General features: G+C 43.9%; 1 protein-coding gene and 1 long non-coding RNA gene across 4 annotated transcripts in view; one reads left to right on the forward strand and one right to left on the reverse strand.

Moving 5' to 3' along the window:
- Window positions 1-14112, forward strand: part of LOC114900515 — a 36960-nt gene extending 22848 nt beyond the window's left edge. The window contains exons 3-6 of one of the 3 annotated variants that reach the window (XR_003794854.1): window positions 6263-6331; window positions 7128-7335; window positions 11641-12112; window positions 13938-14112. This is a non-coding gene — a long non-coding RNA (uncharacterized LOC114900515). The remainder of the gene's footprint in view (window positions 1-6262; window positions 6332-7127; window positions 7336-11640; window positions 12113-13937) is intronic. The other 2 variants (XR_003794852.1, XR_003794855.1) reach the window with 2 other exon arrangements.
- A 13-nt stretch (window positions 14113-14125) lies between these two features.
- Window positions 14126-21837, reverse strand: LGALSL (galectin like). The gene is made up of 5 exons (XM_029231676.1): window positions 21405-21837; window positions 20548-20619; window positions 20319-20407; window positions 19480-19657; window positions 14126-17631 (listed from the first exon to the last, which is right to left on the reverse strand). The coding sequence occupies exons 1-5, from the start codon at window positions 21438-21440 to the stop codon at window positions 17488-17490; spliced, it is 519 nt and encodes a 172-aa protein (XP_029087509.1). The 5' UTR covers window positions 21441-21837; the 3' UTR covers window positions 14126-17487.
- Window positions 21838-23668: the final 1831 nt, after the last annotated feature.

Genomic DNA, 23668 nt, shown 5'->3' on the forward strand with positions numbered 1-23668 from the left:
AAGTGGCAAGAGCACTTGGTAGAAGAAACCTAGGTTCCCAGATAACGGCGTGGAGCACAGCTTCCTTGCCAACACCCTTGAACTTTGACAGGAAGTGGGCATTAACTTTTTATTTTGCAAATCACTGAGAATTGGGGGCCTGTTGATAGAGCAGCCAGGGTTATCGACTGTAATACAGAATCCAAGGATCATGTTACTTTGTGGTACAGCAACTCCCCTCTGAAAACCCAGACATTGAATACAACATGCACTTTTGAACCTGTGGTGAGGGTGGGATTGAAATCAGCAGAATTTTTTGAATTTGGGGATTAAAAAAAAAAAGTCAGAACCTGAGATCCTGCCCTAACTGCAAATTCAGGAGTCTTTTAAAAGGAGTTTTCAAATGTTTTCTGTAAAATGAATCTATCTGATTTTCATAGAAGCTTTGTGAGCAAGGGTATTCATTAGAGCTCTTCAGTTATGAGAAGCCGAGACCATTTAAGCTAGCATGAGTAAAATTGGGGAATTTATGGTAAAAAGATAAAAGCATTTCCTTAGACTTGAAGATGGGCATAAAGCTCAGCCTCAGGCCAGGCCAGGCCAGGGTTCAGGAACTGGAAATCCGTCAGGATTGTCTCTCAGCTCTGCCTCTCCCAGCAAGCTGCTCTGTTCTTCTGTAGCCCAGCTTCTTCTCTGGCCAGCTTCCTTTCTGGCCAAGCCCAGAAACTAAGGTTTTTCATTTCTTCCTTTCAAAAAATCAACCCATTCATCTGTCGATGGACATTTAGGTTGCTTCCATGTCCTGGCTATTGTAAATAGAGCTGCCATGAACAGTGTGGTACATGACTCTTTTTGAATTATGGTTTTCTCAGGGTATATGCCCAGGGGTGGGATTGCTGGGTCATATGGTAGTTCTATTTTTAGTTTTTTAAGGAACCTCCATACTGTTCTCCATAGTAGCTGTATCAATTTACATTCCCACCAACAGTGCAAGAGGGTTCCCTTTTCTCCACACCCTCTCCAGCATTTACTGTTTGTAGATTTTTTGATGATGGCCATTCTGACTGGTGTGAGGTGATACCTCATTGTAGTTTTAATTTGCATTTCTCTAATGATTAGTGATGTTGAGCATCCTTTCATGTGTTTGTTGGCAGTCTGTATATCTTCTTTGGAGAAATGTCTATTTAGGTCTTCTGCCCATTTTTGGATTGGGTTGTTTGTTTTTTGATATTGAGCTGCATGACTTGCTTGTATATTTTGGAAATTAATCCTTTGTCAGTTGATTCATTTGCAAATATTTTCTCCCATTCTGAGGGTTGTCTTTTCATCTTGCTTATGGTTTCCTCTGCTGTGCAAAAGCTTTTAAATTTCATTAGGTCCCATTTGTTTATTTTTGTTTTTATTTGCATTACTCCAGGAGGTGGGTCAAAAAGGATCTTGCTGTGATTTATGTCACAGAGTGTTCTGCCTATGTTTTCCTCTAAGAGTTTTATAGTGTCTGGCCTTACATTGACAGATGAATGGATAAAGATGTGGCACATATATACAATGGAATATTACTCAGCCATAAAAAGAAACGAAATTGAGTTATTTGTAGTGAGGTGGGTGGACCTAGAGACTGTCATACAGAGTGAAGTAAGTCAGAAAGAGGAAAACAAATACCGTATGCTAACACATATATATGGAATCTAAAAAAAGAAAAAAAAGGTTCTGATGAACCTAGTGGCAGGACAGGAATAAAGATGCAGACGTAGAGAATGGACTTGAGGGCGTGTAAAATAGATAGCTAGTGGGAAGCAGCAGCATAGCACAGGGAGATCAGCTCAGTGCTTTGTGACCACCTAGAGGGGTGGGATAGGGAGGGTGGGAGGGAGGCCCAAGAGGGAGGGTATATGGGGACATATGTATACATACAGCTGATTCACTTTGTTATACAGCAGAAACTAACACAACATTGTAAAGCAATTATACTCCAGTAAAAAAATAAAATAAAAAGGTTGGGATGTATTAATACAAAGAGTAAAGTTAAAAAAAAAAAAAAAATGAACCCAGACTGAGCCTGAACCTCCTGGTGCTTATTCTAAAATCCCAGGAGAGGAAGTCTGATTGTGCCTGGGTGAGGGTGGTGTCCACTCCCAGTCCAACCAGCTGTGGCCACGGGATATAAACATGGCCCATCCTGGGGCAACTCCCCATGCAGGTAGACAGGGCAGATATGTTTTCCTCTTTTCATACGATTAGACATACAGGCAGGGCAGACGTTCCCACAAGGGAAGTGTGGCACAGAGACGTTAATGACTTTCTGAAAGCCACCCAGACGCCTCAGCAGGGCTGGTACCACAGCCACCCTTTCTCTTCATCCCATTGTTCCATCTCTCACCACAGGTATCCTGCTTTCCACACAAATTAGTAATGCCTTTTGATATTTAACAAAAGTATAGCCTTCTCTAAAAGCAGGTCTTGCTTTCCCTACTGCCCTGCCAAAACTTTTGCTTGGTTTGTCATGACAAGCAGGAATAGGGTGTGGGAGAAACAGGCAGGAGGGCCACGGGTTTCAGCACTGCAAGGTGCTTTGTAGACTAAAACGTTTGGAGAGCCTCTGGTATAACTCACCTTCTGGACTCTAGACTGAAAATTACCTAAGTAGTATGATTAGTACTATTTGTACTATAGTACTAAATGATACAATTAAAAATTTAAAAAAATTGTACAAGTATTAATAAACCAAAAGTTCTGGTGGACAGGAATCTTATCTCTCAGTACCAACCTAGCACAGCCCTTGATACCTAGTAGTTACTCAATACATATTTGTTGAAAGATTGAATGTATTTATGTTTCCTGAAGATAAATTAATAAAAAAAAGAAAGAAAAGAAAAATTAGAACGTACTGAGCAGCAAAAGGAAGACAATAAAATTTACACATAATCCCACAACTACCTCTTGAAATGTGTCCTTCATACATTTTTACAAAAATAAGATTTTATGGTACATACTATTTCGTTTGTTTCCTTCCTTCCTCTCCCTCTCCCCCCACCTTTCTTTTCTCCTTTCTTTCATTTTACAATATTTTGGGGCATCACTTGTAGTGGCAGCCTAGGTAAGATTCCCCTTATGATCACACTTATTTATTGAAGCTGCTCTCCTTTAAGTTGTTTCCAGCTTTTTCCCTATTCTAAATAGGCTGTAATGTATTCCCTGGCATCTCAGTCTTTAGGCATATCTTAGACTGTTTCCTTGGGGTAAGTTCCTGGAAGTGGAATTCCCAGCTCAAATGGCAGATGCACTTTTGATGCTTTTGATACTTTTTGCCAAATGTCTTGCCAACCAGGCTCTCCAATGCACGCTTCTCCTAGCGCTGTTTGAGAGCGTCTCTTTTTAAAGGTCTGATTTTTAAAAAGTGTTCTCTTCTGCTTTATCAAATGCTTTTAGGAAGCCTGTCTGTTCTTCCTGTCCAGGTGAGACTCCTGACTGGAAAGACTGGCCCGGGCATCTTGGTGCTTCAGGAGGCTGTGTGCTGGCAAGTCCGTGGGAAGCTTGTCAGGAGGGCTTTGATCTGGAACAGCCTCTTGGCCCATCAGCTGCCCTTTGCATTTCAGAAAAGGAACAGAAGAAAGGAAGTCTCAGTGTCCACACCCTCTGAAGCTTACAAAGTGTTGTTTGACAAGCAGAGAGATTTCTTTTTACAGTGTTTTCAGCAGAAATTGAACCCTTTTGAGACCAGAGGCCACAGGATACTATGGCTACAGGTATTTCTCGTTGATCAAGTGAGTGTAGCGTGAGTCCGAGGACCACACAAGGCTGCCACCTGGCTCCTTCCCACCTGGGAATGGAGGGGAGCCTGAGTCCTGCTTGGGCCAAAGCTCTAGATGACCAGGCTCATCACCAATGACCTGAGAATCACCAATGAACTGAGAGCCAGAATGTGTTATGCCTGATGACAAAGCCTACATCTTTAAAAACAATTTTTTAACATCTTTATTGGAGTATAATTGCTTTACAATGGTGTGTTAGTTTCTGCTTTATAACAAAGTGAATCAGCTATACATAAACATATATCCCCATATCTCCTCCCTCTTGTGTCTCCCTCCCACCCTCCCTATCCCACCCCTCTAGGTGGACGCAAAGCACGGAGCTGATCTCCCTGTGCTGTGTGTCTGCTTCCCACTAGCTATCTGTTTTACGTTTGGTAGTATATATAAGTCCATGCCACTCTCTCACTTCGTCCCAGCTTATCCTTCCCCCTCCCTGTGTCCTCAAGTCCATTCTCTATGTCTGCGTCTTTACTCCTGTCCTGCCCCTAGGTTCTTCAGAACCTTTTTTTTTTTTAGATTCCATATATATATATGTGTTAGCATACGGTATTTGTTTTTCTCTTTCTGACTTACTTCACTCTGTATGACAGTCTCTAGGTCCACCCACCTCACTACAAATAACTGAATTTCGTTTCTTTTTATGGTCAAAGCCTACATCTTAATGCACACTCACACTGAGGATAATTTAATCATCACAGTGACCAAAATCAAGGCCACAGAAACAGTTCATAACATGTATGAGGTGTCCTAGGTCACATAGCTAGAAACTGGCAGTTTCAAAAGGGGGAATCAGTCTCCTGAACCTTTGTTGTCTGGCTTTCCCACTGCCCTGTGCTGAATATGCTCATCCTCCCTATCCCTGATTACATCATCTTCAACAGAACCAACTCCAGAATGAGAACGCTAGGTCCATTTATTGAGTGCTTACTGCCAGGGTGACTGGTGACTTTCTAAACGATGGAGGCTCCATCAGCCTGGATCTTTGAATGAAGATGATGCAGAGCCCAACACTCTCCACCGACCTGAGAGAGACATGTAGTGATGAGCATGAGGTAAACCTTTGTGTTTTCAGTCACTAAAACTCAAGGGCTGTTTATGGCTGCAGCACACGGTCTAGGGGAGTGGGTGGGCTGCGATGGAGAGAAAGTTCCCTAGCAGCAGATCCAAGCCAGGTTCCACTTGGCCTTGGTGTCTACTACTACCCACAACTCCCACATTAAATTACTGGTCTGTTATTGGAAGGAGGACGCTCATCCTCTTGGGCGTGTGGTGGTGAAGAGGAGGCCAGAAACTGGAGGGTCTGGCTGTGAGGACAAGAGTCTACCTCGCAGAACCATGCATGCCCCAATAGCAGGTATGTGGCACTGCAGAAATCAGTGCCCTCTCTCTGTTCCCCTCAGCCTTCGTGATGGTCGCAGATGCCGCAGGCTCGACTCTGCAGTTCAGCCTCAGTTCAGCTTCCTGCCCGCCAGGGAGCCAAATACATGCACTGTCCCTCCTCCACATGGACTGTTCAGGTACCTGCTTCAGCGTATGAGTGCGATCCCAATACATTTAGGGGAACTTGGGGTCCAGCATCCTCATCCTCCTTATTGTCCCCACTCCATTCCTCTCATGGTCCATATTCCCATTTGCTGACCTAATATGGAGGCCCTTAGGGACTCTTGCCCTTCCCCATTTCATAGGGATGAGCAGTCCTCTGCAAGGTGGAGAATCTCAGGACCCATGGGTGAGTCATCTCTGCAAGCCAATGGCTGTTGGGAGTGTGGGTGTTGGGCATGCCTGGCAAAGTTGGCCTTTGGCACCTGTCTTTGGATAACCATGTCATTCTTAGATACCACAGATGATCAATTTATCTCTATTCACTTAAAACATACTTTCTGCTGGAAACAGCTCTATGGATCTGAACTGCCTGCAATTCTTCCATCAGACTACTGTATTTGCATACAGCCTCCCAAGGTCACCAGACAGTACTTCATCTCAGCCCTTCTCTTTTTTGGGCATCTAACTAAATTGAATAGGCCCTTCTCTATTTCTGCATCTTTTTTCCTTATGCTTGAAGCAAAATTCAATTTCTTGGAAGGTTGCCTTCATTATCCTCTCTAAACTGGGATAATCCCTGGAAAACACGTGAAGTATCTGGAGTGCCCAGCTCCCTGCCTTTCAGTGCCTCTCCAGCATCCTCGGAAACTCCCATCTCACCTCTACTTCTCACGCTGCCTTCTCCTGCTCCTGGTTTTTCTCCTGCAGAGTCCTGGCCTAGGAAGCAGGATTATGGCAAACTGTGATTTTAAGCAGTCGACTTCATCTCCCTGGGCCTTAGTTTTCTAAAATGGCAATATCAGATCACTTTAAGAATGATCTATGCTTGCTGTCAGTTCCCTCTCTCACCTTAGAACCAGCCTTCCAAGTCCCAGTCCTGCAGGGCGAATATGCTGTCCTTCCAGACATTTTCTTTGAATTCTTCCCAGGTGCCTTCTAGAGGGAGGGCCACGTCTCCAGAGTGACTCTCCTGGTGGGAACAGCACACCCTGCATCAGGTGGGTGAGTGATGTTGTGGAGCCTGATTTTGTGGTGTCCACCACTCATTGCAAACAAGCAGCTGCCCAGAACTTGCTAGTCTCAGTGGTGCTCTCCTGGTATAGACACCCCACTTGTACAAATTCATGCATAAGTAGAAGTTTTCCCTCTTTTAGGCCATGGGTGGAGCGGGCTGGACCTTGATCCTATTGCAGTGTGAACACAGATCAACTTTCTCTTTAACTTTCATGGTGGTGTCTCATATACAGAGTTGTTCATAAAAGCCTGTTCAGAGCACTCCATCCTACCCTTCTGACCTAAAAAGTGTCCAGTGCTTTGTTCATTGCTTAACCAGGGAGTTACTTTTTCTGGGAAAGAGAAAATCTGGCCCCTTTCTCCTCTAGAGCCCTGGGTGGTTTGTCATAGGTTCTAGAATGGCTTCAAAATAGAAGTGTGTGCTCTTTGGGTTAAAGATGGAAGCCATTCAGGTGAATGGAAGGCAGTCTGAACCCCAGCGAATGCAAACCGTCTCATAGTCTCACATTTGCAAATGGCTGAACGTCTACCCAGAAAGTAGGATGTGACAGCCTGGTTGAATAATCAAAGGAGGAGCCTGCCCAGTGAGGAAAACCGTAAAAAATGTAAATGAACAACCCCCCTCCCCACAAAACACCATAACAAACAAAAACCAAAACAAAACCTAGAAAACCCAAACAACAACAATAACAAGACGGGATGATTAGTAAGGCTCTCAGGATTCCCCAGAATCACAGCCGAGCAAGCTCATTCAGGCCTAAGTGGTTGTTTTGCCTCTAGCAGTAGCTGCTGGTGACCCTCCCTTCCTGAACTGATTCCTGCCCAGTGTCCTCGGAGAGCCCTGCTCAGGATCGCAGCAAGCAGTGAAGACAAACCCCCTGAGTGCTCTGGACTTGTTTTTCTCATCGGCAACAAGAGAACCTTGCCAGCTCCACTATTCAGGTAGCCTCAGAACTGCTAAGCTGAGGTCCAGAGTATAAAACATCAGGTGAGGGAGACGTCACTCTGATGTAGTTCTAACAGCAACCATATATTAAGCTCTTATTACACACTGGGCACTCTGCCTTATGAGCCTTCTTTTGCTTAATCCTTACGAGTGTCTTGCAAAGAAGATTTGTGCAACCCCATGTTACAGAAGAGAAAAATGAGGGTCAGACTTGTCAAAACTTATACAAAGAGATCATAGAGCTGGTAAGTGGTGGGATCTTAGAGCTGGTAAGGCCCTTCTGTCTGTCCTAATGCTCTTTTCCTTTGCACAGTACCTCTGAGTAAAGAGAAATTGATTCCCCTCAAAAATGTTTCCAGATACAAAGAAGGCACTCATTATGGAGCCCCAACCAAGCCTTCAGATGACTGCAGCGCTGGCAGGTAGTTTAACTGTCACATCGTAAGAGACCCTGAGTTAGAAACACCCAGTAAATCTGCTCCTAGATTCCTGACCAGCAGAAACTGTATGAGATAATCATTGTTCATTGTTGTTTTAAGCCTATAAATTTTGGGATAGTTTGTTGCCCAGCAGTAGATAACGAATACTGCATCTGTCTACCATTCATTCATCTGACAGACATCCATTCATTATTTATTGTGACAAGCCCCAACCTACGTGCTTGGGATGCAGTAGTGAACACGATCAGTATGGTACCTGCCCTGACGGAAATGATCATTTGGCAGGAGAGATGAACATTAAGCAAGGAGACAAACAGGTAAAAGAACATTGAGAGCCAGGAGGCATCTTCTTTAAAATTAATTTGTTGGGGAAGTTGCAGAGGAAACATTAAACCTGAGTCTTGAAGATAGAAAGAGCCAGAAGGTTCTGGCATTTTCCTCCCCACCCGTCTTGATGTCCTCACTTTTTGGCTGCCTTGAGTTCTTCTGGAAAATGACACAGGGTGTTAAAGAAACTAGAAATTGAAATGATAGAGAATTCTTATTTCTCTTAGGGGCAGAATCTCCCCTGTGGAGGAAATGACCTTTGCTGGATGAATGCTTTAAAAATCCCCCTGGGAGAGCTGGTACAGGTCAAATAGCTCTGCATAGGAAGGGAATTAGGGAGATTTAAGAAGCAGCCAAGGAGAGGGTTGGAGAAGGCTACAAGCTAAAGAAGAATTTGGGGAGAAAAAATATCTAACAGGGATTTTTATTCCTTTGTTTCTCAAGTAATGTGTGGTAAAATGCTCTTCCTCCCAGTAAAATCTCTTGCTTTCTGATGCTTTCTGGAGTAGGTTGGCTTTTTGAAGATAAGACAAAGGAGAATATGCCTTCCTTCAAGACTGACTTCAGGTGAACCCAAGGCTGTTCACAGGAGACCAGCCACTTACATGTTAAACAAACACATAAACACAGTGGTGTTAATCATAAAAAGAAAAAATGCTTCTGATCATCACTGCAGTTCCGAAATGGACAGCGGTGCCCCTGATGCTCGTCAGTGGCATCAGTGTCACTGCTGACAACTGTACAGAGGTTGCTGAAGGCTGAGGCCCAGGCAGGTGCTGCAGCAGCTGTCAGCGCTGCTGGCATCTGGCACCATGCCTGGCACTTAGGAGAAGCTCAGGAAATGTTGGCCGAATGGGTGACTGAATGCTCCCTGCGCTGCCGCTGCCTTGTCCTTCAATGCTCCAGGGAGTGGGGTTCACGGGGTGCAGGGTGTGTATTGCAGCCCCTTGTTCTGAGATTCAGGAATGCCTCCATTGAGCTGGGCCTGGGACAATGTCAGTGACAACACAGAAATGACCACAGAGCTGCCACTTTCTTCTGAAGCTTGCCTGTCTTCTTGAAACAAACCACCTTGTGGACATTTTTTCCCCCTGGAGTGAGTTCTTTCCCAAGGGCACCTTGGTCTCTTCTATGAATAGGCCTCCACTACTCTAATAGCCTTGAGGAGGTGCCTAGACTTTCCTGAATTTGAGGGCGAACATGGCTTAGGTTCAAACAGGAACTTCTGCTACCTACAATATTCCCTGGAGATCTAGACCAAACATAAGCCCAACAGGGCCTGATGACCTGAACTGTCCAATATGGTAACCATGAGCTACATGTGGCTCTTTAAAGTTGTTAATGAAAATTAAATAAAATTTAAAATTCAGTTCCTCAGTGGCACTAGCCACATGTGAAGTGCTTCATAGCCCATATTGGACAGTGCAGATTATAGATAGAACCTCTCCAACACCACAGTTTTATTCAACAGACCTGTGTCTAGAGCCAGAGCTCATAAAATGGATTCTGCTATCAAAGAACTGACCATTATGTATAAACAAGAAAACTATTCACTAGGGATAAACAGAAGTCTGTCTCACTCATGGGTTAGGCACAAAAGTCAGCATATAAGGCAAAAATGGCTTCATGTCAAATTTTCCCTTGAAAAATCCCTTAGGAAAATGTCACTTTGGAGACAAGCTCTCAGTAAATTCAGGACTGCAGTACTTCATCCAGCGTTGGAGCAGAAGAAGAAGGATCTGATTTGTAGTTAGGAGCAATGCACAAGAAAGACCAATGGTATCTGTGAACACTGGTGTGACACCGCAGGGAGCTAGCCTTCAACTGTGAGAGACCCAGAAGCACCTGAAGGCACATCTGAATCACATCTGCATTCTCAGGCTCTCTGCTACTTCCATGGGATGACAGGTGGAATTGCCCACAGCATTTAAGGGTCCTCTCTCTCTCTCTCTATATATATATATATATATATATATTTTTTATTAATATATTATTAATATAAATATATAATATATATATATATATATATATGGTGTTTTTTGTTTTATGCTTTGGTGCCAAATGTGTAGAGGTGAAGTTGAGTACGTAAACGTATTTACAATACGATTTCCCCACACACATTCCATGAGGCCGTCCGTTCTTTGCTGGGGGCTTGGTTAAAGGAAGGGACTCCTCTCCACCAGAGACCCATGTGTTTTGTAGTTAAAGAACACCAGGCTTCTCCTTGAACTCTTTCTTTGGGAGGCCAGAATTTCAACTACATCACTGAGCTTTGGAAAACACAACACTGGCCCTCAGATCAAACCTGAAGTTGTTCTATATACTGGGGTGTTTGGGGGCAGCACAGAGGGCAAGGGGCATTCAGGCCCTTGGAAGCCCAGCTAAAATCCTTTAGACCCAGATGCCCTCCTGGGTCACCCCAGCGAGCGGCAAGCTGTGTCCCCGGGAACTCCTGTAAGGTGCAATGTTCTGCCCGCTTGGTCTGGTCCTATATATTGACAGTCATCTTTGTGTATATTTTATACATACAACTGTCTTTCCAGTTTGATCATAAATTCTTCAAGGGCAGATGGCATATGTCTTTTATCTCTTTTTATAACCCACGGTGTCTAACACGGTGCCTTCATATAAAAGTGCTCCATTCCTATGTAGCTTCATTAGCAACAGTTATGAGTGATTCTCTCAGGATATGAACTAACTCTATAGACATGCTTTAAGAGTACCAAGTACAAGAAAAGGCCAGTATTTGCCTTTTCAACTTAGGAAGCTGAATTTTTAAAATCATTTACTTAATTTTGAAGTTGAGGATTGCAAGGGGGTTCCCAAGTCAGGAATTTATATCATTTGCAAAAGCAAAGAGTATGTTAGTTGCCTTAAAAAACCCCAAACGGTGAGCTAACCTCAATATTTGACATTAATCAAAGCCTTACCAAAAAAGCAGATCTGTTTCTAACCTTCTAAAAGAAAGAGACTGTGGTCTTGTATGTGGTTTTTTGTTTTGTTTTGTTTTTTTCATTTGAGGATTTAAAAAATGCGGGATAAATGAATGATTAATTAGAATCTTAGAGTAACAGACCACACAACTCCAGGAAGATTCTCATTTAAAAAAATTATTTCTTTTCAGTAATTTCTCATCATGTTGTGCATATCTTCCTTGTTCACCTTTTAACATTAAAAATCATTTTATGCTGAACTAAATATCATTTTTATTGCATTAGGAGAAACCCATGCTTTCCAATGTTGGTACAGCTGTAATAATTCAGAGTAAAAAATCTCTGAGTACGTTTTACAAACATCATTCTAAATATTGCCTAATACACTGCTAATTTTGGCTAGATTTTAAATAAAATAGGCTTCAATGAAATGATATGAAAAGCATGTTCCAATGGATTAGACACAATCTCAAGGATTAACTCTTTTAATGCTGTTTCATTACAAAATCATGGAAGAGTATTGTAGAAATTGGTATCATGATTATTTTAACTTTGGCCTTATCAGCTGTAAGAAATGTTTTACTCCGTTGTCACCTATGGCTCTCCAAACACAGCGTCACAAGTTTCATTATTTCCATTTCCCACAGGAGGCAAATTAAGACTGGAGATTTAAAGTGCCCACCTGGGACTTCCCTGGTGGCGCAGTGGTTAAGAATCCGCCTGCCAATGCAGGGGACACGGGTTTGAGCCCTGGTCCGGAAGGTCTCACGTGCCGCGGAGCAAGTAAGCCCGTGCGCCACAACTGCTGAGTCTGCACGCCACAACTATTGAGCCCGCACGCCTAGAGCCCGTGCTCTGCAACAAGAGAAGCCACCGCAATGAGAAGCCTACGAACCGAAACCAAGAGTAGCCTCTGCTCACCACAACTAGAGAGAGCCCGTGCGCAGCAACGACGACCCAACGCAGCCAAAAATAAATAAATAAAATTTATAAATAAAAAAAAATAAAGTGCCTGCCTGAACACACACAACAAATCCCTGAGGCCCAGGTGCCTCCTCCTTCTCACCTTATCACAGCCTCACTGCTTCTCTTCTTCCCCTTTCAAGACCAACTGTTCAGGTAAGCTTTGATTGTTTGCATCTGTCTTTTTAGAATTAATGACGGAATAGTGACAGAAAGGGAGGTGCTAGAGTTACTGACAAATGTTTATTATTGTTCTTACTCATGAAAGCTTGGAAGGTCCCCCAAACCCCATATCATCCCCAAGGCCTGTGGCTGGCTTGCCACTTCCCGGAGCCCATTATTTAGAACTGTCTGTGTTGTCCTATCAAACAACGATGCCTCCTTACCTTCTGTGTTTGCTCACCTAGTCACCATCTTTCCCTGGGAGATGGAAGTGTATATCCAAGCAAGAGAAATTGTCAACGGCTATTTCTTCCCCTTCTCTCTCTCTTGGTTGAATATTGCTTTGGCACCTTGTATATACCCATTTAAATTCATTATGAAATATATGCCTTGCAAGACAGTTCTTTGCCTTTTGCAGGAGACTTTCTTTTTTAGGAAAAAATCATCGTGAAATTAACATGGTGATTAGGAAGCAAGTTAGGCATGCAGTACCTTGTACAAACTCAGCTGCATTTAGTGAAAGGAAGACTTGAAATTCATTTCCGAAATGCTGTGAAAAGCTCATTTGGGCCATTACCACTTGCCCTCTGCCCTCTTCACAAGTTATAAGCCACCTTGTGTATGTGCCTTGCAGAATGTTTGGGAACCACCGTGGTGATTCTGCAAACGAATACCTAATTGAAATGCTTACGAACCTTAATCTTTCTCAGAGAATCCACTACTTACAATAGGTGTCAGGGTTCTACTGAGGTCCTAAACCAACCCCAATAAGGAGGATTCTTTACAAAACTCGACTGAAAGGCACTTCCTTTTACTACAGTGTTTGTACTGAGGTAGGGGCAGGAGTGAGGAGAGGTTACATCAGGGGTGAAGACACTTAGTTGTAAAGTTACGATGAAAGTTGCATGATTGTCTTTTGGCAGAGCAGGATGCCCCAGTGTTGAAATGAAATTCCCACAGAAAGATATCCACAGATCAGAATCCCACAGCCTGGCACAATTCAAGTTTGATTCAGTGAATGTTTCTGGAATTCCCAAAGTCAGAGCTGCTTAATTTGGGATCTGGGACCACCAACACCATACAGGGTGTTTCTTAAAAATACAAGCTCCTGAGACCTTCTCCAGACCTACTGAAACATAATTTCCCTGGGTGAGATTGGACTTCTACTCCTGGGTGATTCTTAAGCACACTAAAGTTTAAAAGCACCAGAGTCTGTTTTACTCACTGATGTATCCAAGTACCTAGAATGGCAATTGACAGAGCTCAATAAATACCTGCTGAATGAATGAAGGTCCTAAGTGTTTGTGGCACTCGGAGGCTCCAGTTATACATATCTTCCAGACTAATTCAAAATGCTGTCATAGGACAAGTATAATGTTATATCCCACAGGGGCGGGGGAAGCTCTCCTATCTCTGCCCAACAGTCTAAGCAAATTGTCCCCACTTTGACAGGACTTTCCCTGCCTATACTTCACTGCAAAAGCCGTGACAAAGACTGGCCTCACAGCTTTGCTTCCTTAAAAAATAAAAATGAAAAAAAAATAAAGGATTAATAAAACCAACTAAGGTATAAGTAGGTACCCTAAATCCAGCATATTGAGTAAATTGTCTCTGCTAAACCACCCATAACTGAAGCTAGGCAAAATTCTATAAGCCAGTTTTATTTGTAGTCAAAATAGCTAAGGGATCAAGTTTCCTTCCTAATCATTCAAACCACAGGAAAGAGAAGGCAAGAGAAATGCAATCTTGCTTTTGTATATACACTGTTCTAATAAGACTATATTAATGATTTATTAAGAACCGACTGTATCCTTAACAGGTGAATGAATAAAGAAACTGGTACATCCACACAATGGAATACTACTCAGCAATAAAAAGGAAAAATTTCATACACACAATGTGAATCTCAAATGCATTACGCAAGAAGCCAATCTCCAAGGATTATATATGGTATAATTCTCTTCAAATGACATTCAGGAAAAGGCAAAACTACAGGCAGGTGGAATGGGTCAGTGGTTGCCTGATTAGTGCTAGGAGTGGGGGGCAAGTTTAACTACAAAGGGGTAGCCCAAGGGAATTTTTGGGGGGTGATGGAAGGATTCTACATCCTGATCGAGGCGATTGTTACGTGAATCTATGCATGTGTTAAAACTCGTAAAACTGCACACCAAGAAAAATGTGAATTTACTGTATGCAAATTATATTTTAAAAGAACCCATTGCACACACAACATGAACTCATTAGGTCTCTGAGGGCCCTCAGACACTTTCCTTCCCTTGATCAGTTTATTAATGTTGGCAACACACAAACAAGTGGTCTTGGAGTGTGTGCGTGAAAGTGAGGGAGGATTGCTCTACCATACGGTCCATGCTAAGTACATTACACCCCGTGCCAAATTTAGCACCTTATAAACTGGAAACCCTTTTGTAGAAAATTCCTTTATTATAGTGCAAATAACTTTCAGCAGTGACATAATAATGTAAGAACACATTTAGCAACATTTTACACCACGCAGTAAATAAGAAAGTGTTTCTTCGAAAATATGTCATCATAGGAACATTATTTCTACATTAATAATGTAGCTGGAAAATGCCAAGGCTGTTTCTCTCAAGGCAACAGGGCTCCCTCCCTCTTTTTGGATATTTGCTTTTTAATACAAATGAAAGGACTTGCCATTTTAACAAATCACCAATAATTCTAAGAGTCATCTCTTAGGAGGTTTTGAACTGAGGTTGGCAAGATATGAAATGGGGTTTCAAATTAAAAAAAAAAAATTAAGACAATTCTGGGATAGCCCAGAAAGTAGAAGTCACTTCTATTAACTTTTAAGTAGATATATACATTCACTCCAATTTTGATGCAGAAATGAACAGATTGTCTAAAGCCTGCCTATTATTCCCCCAGAGCCTGATTGTTATCTATGTTCCTTGGTTTTGGTCATATTGCAAAATTAGGGCTCTGGTCAGAAATAACACCTTACATACCGAAATGCTTTCCTGTGAAGCTTAAAATTGCACTTTCCATCCTGAACTCCCACCTTAGACCTCGCATGCTGATGAGAGGATGTGAACATTGTTTCCAGTTTACAGCTAATGATTAGTACAGCTGGATTAGCCCCTTGCTAATTTAACTATACCTGAATCAAATCATCGCATCATTTAGATTAATTCCAGTAGGCTTAACCAAGAGGTTCCCCGTACAGAAATGAAGGGTTAACAGTGAATCTTTACACTAGGCTGCCTAAGGGCTTGGCTGCTAACCAGTTAGCTGATAGGTAGAGAGAACAGTGTCAGTTCCAAACAGTTACACTCCCAACTCCTCTAGTTTCTGCTGAATTATGCAGTGGGTGGGAATGGATGGCCACTCAAAGGAAACCTCCTGTGGGGGTCTTCCACCATAAGGAGAATCAAAACCCCTACCAATATATTTCAGGGTGCCCTCTAAGTCTCTCTACAAACACACATCAAAACCTAGTGGCTCTACAAGTTAATCACAGGCTCAAAAATGGCCGGAGCCACAGAACAGCCCTCCTGGCTGAATATGGCTGCTTAACTCAGCTGGTACATATAGCTTTTCAATACTCAGCCAGCCTTGTTGGATAAAGCATCTTCTTATATAACACAGTGGAACTGTGCTGAACAGTTTAAAAGTTGAGAAGAATCCAAATATATCACCTATAAAAAATTCATGATTTCAGTTTGCTTTTTCTTAGACTTTGGTACTGAAACACTGTCTACATTCTCGACACATGAATATGACATGGTCACTTCAGTGCCTCTGCATGTTGTGTAAAGAAACTCAAAAGCAAAGCAGGAGAAGGACGTGTCATAACAAGACGCAGTATGCTCTACAGACAAAAACCTAAATTATATATAAATACACACCCCACCCCAGCACCCCCTCTTCTCCCCACCAGCTGACCAAAGCAATGCCAAGGGTCCTTCTCTCCAGGGCCAGTAGAGTTTGTGAAATCCAGCACCCAGGACTCCAACTATCCCTTGCTGTGCGGTGACATCTGTATCACTGCAGGCTTCTCCTAGAGACTCCCTGCTGTCTAACCAGTTCCACAAGTACAGGGAAACACCTAAAGCTTAATTGGGAGCATTCACACTATTGGCTGGACTCAAAGACCTAGAGTCCTGGGAATTAATTTTTCAGATAAACTAACTGGATCATTTCCTAATTTGGATTCTGTCTTATCCTAATATCTCAGCAGAGCCAACACAGTAGGAAGCACCCTCTACTCCGAAGCTCCAAAGGCATTGCTTAGGGACATCAGTGAGGGTCACATAATAAAAGTGATACAATGAGCTAACAGCTTAAGTTGATATAAATTATTTCCGGGTAAGTTATTTGGGGCCATTTGCTTCTGCTTTCCATTGCATTCCAGAATCATTTTCATACTGTACTTTCAAAAGTTTATATAATAGTCATTTAAAAATTGTCTATGCAATCACTTCTTACGTGTTTTCAATTAGCTTAATAACAACTTAATGAGCTATTATGTAGGTCTAGGGAAAAGTAGTTAGTCTTAAGGAAGCCAATACTGTGCTAATTCACAGTAAGGAGAAAAAGCAATGTAAATAATCATCAATAACTTGAAAAGCAGTCTTATGAAACGTTGCAAAGCTTTCCCAAAAGCACTTACAGCAATTTACATCAAGATATCCTAAGTTTAGGGGTATGGAGGATAAGACTCAACTCTTTAAGGTAGAAATTCACCTTTATCATGATGGAATAGGTAATTTTCCCCCCAGACCTAAGATAATTGTACATTCAAAAGTTCATAACTTGCTGTTCTTGAGACATTAATCATTCTCTCATACACTGAGTAGAAATAAATAACTACAAGAAAGCTTTAAAAATCTGAATTAACATTATGCTGTGCAACAAAACAAAACAAAACAAACCTTGAACAACCTACATTCTATGTTAAATACCCTGACTAAAATGTCGGTTGTGCTACACACTTCAGTGCAGAAATGAGTTGACTTCTGTGTACCGTCTTTGTTGTTGTTGTTTTAAGTCTTTAGCACTTTTGTTCTAAACATCAGCTTTGAAACGATGAATAACTTACTACCAAATCACAAATCCAGTTCAGTTTAGTCTGAATAAAATCCAGCGTAAGCGTATTACTTTGTTCTGGAAATAATGGCTCGGTGTCTTTGTTCCGACAGCTTCCTAAGGGCAAACCACCATTGAAGTCATTTTGGGTTTAAACCGCACAGAAAGAAGAGACGGTGAAGTTTCCCTTTTCGTTTTTGTTTTCTTTTTAAGTCTTCAGATCTTGCTAGGACACTTCTTCCAGACCAGCAGTCATATAGTTGTGGCACCTGATGCTATCTGAAACAGACGTGGTTTAAACAACGTCAGCCAAGCTTAGTGATCTGGAGGTCCCCGTTTATCTTTATGGTGTCGATTGCAGATAACGTTTGAATGCGGTGGTAAAAATCAAAAAGTTGGTGTCCATCCACAAACACTCTGAAACGTGGGTGCTCACAAAGGATTTCCACCTGGAAGAAACAAAAAAATAACCTCAGTTCATAACTTCAATGAACGCTGCTGGGGAAAACGAACAAACAGTACTTCATTTTGGAGAAAGGCAACATCCTCAGCGGTTCTCAAACACGGGAGTGCACTGGGATCACACAGAAGGTGTGTTAGAACACAGACTGCTGGACGCCACCCACCAAAATTTCCACTTAGTAGGGCTAGGGTAAGGTCTAAGAATGTGCTTTTCCATCAAGTTCCAAGATGATGCTGGTGTTGCTAGAATAAGGAACACACTTTGTGAAGCACTGCTCTACACTATTCAATGTCCTTTAAAGATTTAAAATTGCTTTAGTTTCTCCCTTCTCCTTGCATGCCAGAAAGTGATGGAAAGTGGCAGAGATTTATTTATACGGCACTTAATGCCTCCATCCTCATCCCCTGGACAATTCTATCCCACCTTCAGAGAGGCCCCTCGCAAAGCAGAACTGGTACCCATTAGTAGCATGTAATAATAGTCTAGACACCCCTAAACACTAAGCAGAGAGAAGGTTACACAGTAATTACCATTCGACCAAGGATATGTAATTAACAAGGCTTTGTTAAGCCAAACAGAAATACTGATTCCATATGGTAAAAGCTTTTTCTTCCTCTTTTTTTGAAACTTAAGTAATTCACCATAGAGTTTAATCATTGGTTCTGTGCTATGTATTTATTAAAAGCATTTGTATTCATCATGCAAGGAGAGACTCCGTATGTGATATCAGTCACATTTAATTCGTATTATTACTAAAATTATATCACCAAGAAGGGGTGATTTCATTTCAGTTTTGTTCTTGGGGAGCACTATTCCTCCTGGCAGAAGCTTTGGTTACTCACACTCACGAGCTTTGCATTAAGATTCACCAGTAAGAAACTGACACAGTTCAGGGGAGCCTCAGGGTCATTACCATTCTAGAGAAGGGTAGGGGTATCTTCCCCAGGCTACAATTAGAAGGGCAATTAGTCTCTATTCTATAATTGATGTGACAGTCACGGATTCTTGCTTTCCCCCCAGACTGTAAGATGGGAAGAAAAATTATGACTTATTCATAGGCCCCTGTAAATTTTTAGACGAGGAGCAACAGGTTAAGGGTAGTTCTGCTTTGTTAGGTGTTTATGCAACAGGGAGCTTTTAACTGGGTTGTCATTATTGTGATGTGTGTTAACAAGGTGTAATGTAGACACTTCATCACCAGGTCTGACACGTCAGTAAATTCTTTCCTAACACATTACTGACTTGCATCTCTTACTTGGTATTGTCCTTCATAGAGGAAGGTGCTGCTAATGCTGCTTGATTGAAATGGAAATTTGGGCTGTGTTTCCTGCCTGACAGATAGTGGGGAGCAAATCTATACTCATCCAGGCCCAAGGGAAGGAATCTGTCAGCCACAGAGACTGTGACAGTGAAACAGACTGAGGCTACTTAACCCAGAGAGGGAAACAAGGACATGACTAAGTCCTCACTAGCAAAGGGAACAAGAGAAAATAAAATGATAATCAACTAGATTCTTAAAAAAAGACATAACTGATATGGTTTGGTGCTACTTAAAGGTTGAGAAAAAAATGAGGAAAATTCTAGATACTTATTATTATTTATTAATCAAATATATTTTGGGACAGGTGTCTATTATATGCATAGTACTATGTTAAATACTACATAGAAAAGTATTTATTTTTAACAATCTAGACATGTAAATATGGGTTTATTTACACGTATTGGCTAAATAGAATTGCAAAAATTCTGGCTGCTTAAAGTGTTCTTGGCATATACTAGATGAGAACATCACCATCCTGCCAGTGGTTGGAGCGGAAGCACTCGAGGCACTCACCCTGAACGGTTGGTCTGGGATGAATGGGAAGTAAGGGATCGCTGACTGTTCTTCACCCCTTTCCCCAGATATACAAGAATTTCTGAGTAGCTGCCGATCTGTGAACACAGCTTTGAGTTCAATTGCCACGTCGGCGGGAGGATCCTCCGAATCACCACAGGTCAAGCTGATGGCAAAGCTGAAAAGAAAATCATCTCATTTATTCACGGTTGAGCAAAACAACATTAACAATGACCCAGGCTCCCATTTCCTTCTTCTTCTTTGGATTTGTCAGCTTTTAATGGGCCACTACTCTTCATATGGGGGCAGGCGTTGGGGGGTTTAGACTATGGAGAAATAGGATTACAATCAAACTGGTTTGTTACCCAGAGGAGGCCCTGGTGAAAACTTCAGTGGAGATGAAAATAACTAACTGTAGACATTTCATATACCCCAAACTACCCACACATCTGTGTCTTAATCCATTTCAGAAGACTCAAAAACAGCCCCATTAATTGACCAGGGGAAACAATATCTCGTAAAGTTTGGTTCTCACTTATATTGATAGTTCTTACTCCAAACACCATGTTTGGAAAAAAAAAAATCCTTTAGCCTCCCTAAGGGTCAAAGAGAAAATGATGTGGGTCTATATTTATAATCTCTGATATAAATAGCTGTCTAGAGAAACGATGGCTAGGATTCATACACATTCTTTTCATGGGAACATAGTACTTTCTTGGCACTTCAAACTAGCAACACTGGCCACAGGGGTGGGAAGAGGAGGGGCAGTAAACCACAACAGGAGTGGGCAGGACCTTGTAACTGCCTGATAGGTCTAGGTGACAAGGACTCTGCCTTACCTCTCAGGGTTGAGGTCTACGATGCCCATCACTAATACCTTCTTGCCTGGTCTCATGCCACCTTTAATGTGCCCACAAAATGGCACGATCTGCAAAGGATGAGAGGAGAAACAGAAAGTTTACAGCCTGTTAGGGAAGAGCCAAGGCCTCAGATCCTTAGGACCTGACCTAAGGAAAGAAGAAAGAAGAGGGTACAGGCAGACACAGAGCACAGAACAAAATCATTTACCAGTCGTGGGAAGTACACGTCGGCTTGAACTGGAGAGCCCAAGGAGTTGTTTAAATGCCCATCATCTAGTTTCTAAAAATAGAAGCACACAGATTGGCTTTCCAAAAGCTTTTGGAGGGGGGTGTTAGAGGGAGCGGGGAAGAACCTACACAAATCTGGAGGAATCCAGCAGTCCTCCATAGAACACAGGAAGCCTCTGCAAAAGCTCCCACCTCACAGCCCACTGAATAACCGCATAAACTCCCGGAACAAAACCCGTCCTTTCCACCAGGTAGCTAAGCCTCTGATGATCCTCAGACCCTTCAGATCTAGATCAAAATGAAGGTCGAGGCCCACTGGGGAGCCAGAGCCCCGCGCCGAAGGAGGGAAGGCCCCTCTCCAACCGCAAACGCCCATGGAACCGCCGTCGCCCAGGCCTGTCCTCGGGGACATGGCTGGAGTGCAGCGGCCGCGCTCAACTTCTCTCGCGAGCCCCTGGCGCGGACCCATTTCCAAGGGGGAAATCCCCGGAACGGCGCGGGGCGGGCGCGGGGCGCGCGCGCCGGACACACACACAGGCGCACACTCACATGTGCAACATGCACACACCTGGCCGGAGGCTGCACAGCGCGGAGGGGACTGTCGGTCACCCCCACCCCGCGGGCCGCCCCCAACACCTCCCCTCGGCCAACGGCCCTCCAGCTGGGGCACCCCTCCGGCCCCTCACGTCCGCCGCGCACAGCCGGCTCCCGCTACCAGGTACTGGGGCGCCTTCTCACGCGTGGGGCGCGGGGTTGGGCCTCTGCCGAGCCGGAGCCGGCGAAGGGGCCGTGCGGGCTGCGGGAAGGGGGCGCCTCGCGTGCGCCCGCCGCACTCACCACCACTGCATCGCTGTCGGCCACCGACCCCGCCATCTTCTCGCGCAGCGCGGCGGGGTGCGCGGCTGGCGGCCGGGCGGTGGGGGACGTGGGACACGGCGCGCGGGCTGGGCTTCAGAGGCGGTCCTGCGCCGGGCGGGGGCGCGGGTCCGAGACTGGCTCGTGCGCGCACACACACACGGGCGCGCGGGCGTGCACTCCCGGGGGCCCGGCGCCGACCCGGCTGGCGGGGCCGGGGGGAGGGGGAGGAGAAGGCGGAGGCCGGGAAGGCGGCGCGGGCCCAGAGGTCGGAGGTGGCCGCCGCAGCCCGGACCGCGCTGCCGAGTCGAGGCTGCTTTCTTCCTCGGGGTGCTGCTGCCCGAGGAAAAAGGAGTCGAGGGTGCGCCGTGCTGGCTCTGGGCTGCATTTAAAGGCCGCCGGAGCCCGGCTGGGGAACCGGGAACAGGGCGGGGAGCCGGCTGGGCTGCAGCGGCTTGCTCAGCTTGCCCTGCCCTTCGGCCATTGGACAGTGGCAGGAGGCTGGGGCGGGAGGGACTGGCCTACCAGGGTCGGGGCGTGCGGGAGGGCGGGCGCCGGGTCGGCACTATTCGGCGGCTGGGTGGGTGGTGCTGGGGCCTGCCAGGTGACAGGTGCTGGTGACATCACCGCTCCTCCCCTCTAGCCACCTCCCCGCCTTCCTTCTCAGGTTGTGTCTTGGGGCAGGTGGAACAGTGGAGGGCGAGGTCCAGGGAGGATTGGAGGTGGAGGTGGTATTCCAGAGCTCGAGATTTCTTTCAGAGAATGCCAACAAAGAGCGAGGAAAGATTCATTCGGCTTTCTAGGGTAGAAAGATAATGAAAGGCCTCTAGGCTTGCATAAATAAATATTTGACCTAAAAGCAGGAGGCAGAGAGGACTCACAGTAGGGACTTTTATATTTATACAGGAGATGTACAGAGCACACCTCCCTCCCCTGTGGAAAGATGGGCAAGTCTGGGGGTCCCTGGAGGCTCTCTCAGGCAGGGGTCTGGTTAAGTCTTACCAAATTGAACTGGGCACAGTGACTGCTCTCAGAAAGTCTTCATTGGGCCGTTTTTGACAAGTCACCTGTCCAGTCTAGGCTAGTGAATTTCACACTGAAAATCTCCTGATATCCTTTGTGGAGTAATTCCTAGGGGGTCCACCTCTCTTTATTCCAAGGCACAAATTCCTTTATGGCGTTTCCACAGTAGGACGATTATGTAACTTCTCAGGTAAAGCTGTATCAACATAGCCTCTATTAGGTGACATCTTGGCTTAAACATTCCATTGTGTGAATCACCCTGGTGTTTTATACTAATAAGCAGGGAGCATGTGTGACCTGCTGCAATCCCAGAGGGGCCCTCAGAGGCTCCCTTCCTGCCACTGTTGCTGGCTGTGTGGCCTGGAACATCACTGAGGCTTTTGTGTCTTAGCTTTCCCTTTATGGACCAGAGCTAATCATGGTAATCTCAGTTGAGTAGGGAGAATTACCTGCACACGCTTGTAAACCAAAGTCATATCCTTTGTGTGCTCTGAACTTGAGGCTGAAGTGCAGCACAACTGTGGCTCACACTTTTGCTCTTGTTCACCAGTCTTAGCTCAAAATCATACCTTATTGATTATTTTAAAATGTTAGGCAGTCATAGGAAACAACTGACATTTTGAAAGCACACTTTGATATATCTCAATTTCTGAGAGTTTGGTATAGGGGACACTCATTGAAGTCTTTTTTTGTCATTAGCTAAGCTAAGAGTGACAGAATACATCATGGTGGTTAAAGAACGTGTGCCCTAGGTTCAAATCCTGGCTCTACAACTGACTAGCTAGGTGATCTTGGACGTGTTACTAAACTTCTCTGTGCCTCAGTTTCTTCATCTGTGAACCAGAGATGACAGCAATGATGACAATAGTGCCTGTCTTGTGTTATTGGGAAGATTAGGTAAATTGGTTCCTGTACCTTCCTTAGAATAGTAGCTGGCACTTAGTAAGCGCTACTCTTCATATCTACAAACATCTTGAGGGCTTGCCATGTACCAGGCACTGGGGAATCTAGGGGGGACATTTTTGTGTGCTTCTACTTTATTATTATTTTAAAATTGTTTTTTAAATTGAAATATAGTTGATGTACAATGTTGTATTAGAGTCAGGTGTACAGCAAAGTGAGTCAGCTGTTCTTTTTCAGATTCTTTTCCATTTTAGGTTATTACAAGTTATTGAATATAGTTCCCTGTGCTATACAGTAGGACCTTGTTGTTTATCTATTTT

Source organism: Monodon monoceros, unplaced genomic scaffold (genome assembly GCF_005190385.1).
Source record: "Monodon monoceros isolate NGI ecotype Baffin Bay Population unplaced genomic scaffold, NGI_Narwhal_1 Super_Scaffold_19, whole genome shotgun sequence".
Lineage (NCBI taxonomy): Eukaryota > Metazoa > Chordata > Mammalia > Artiodactyla > Monodontidae > Monodon > Monodon monoceros.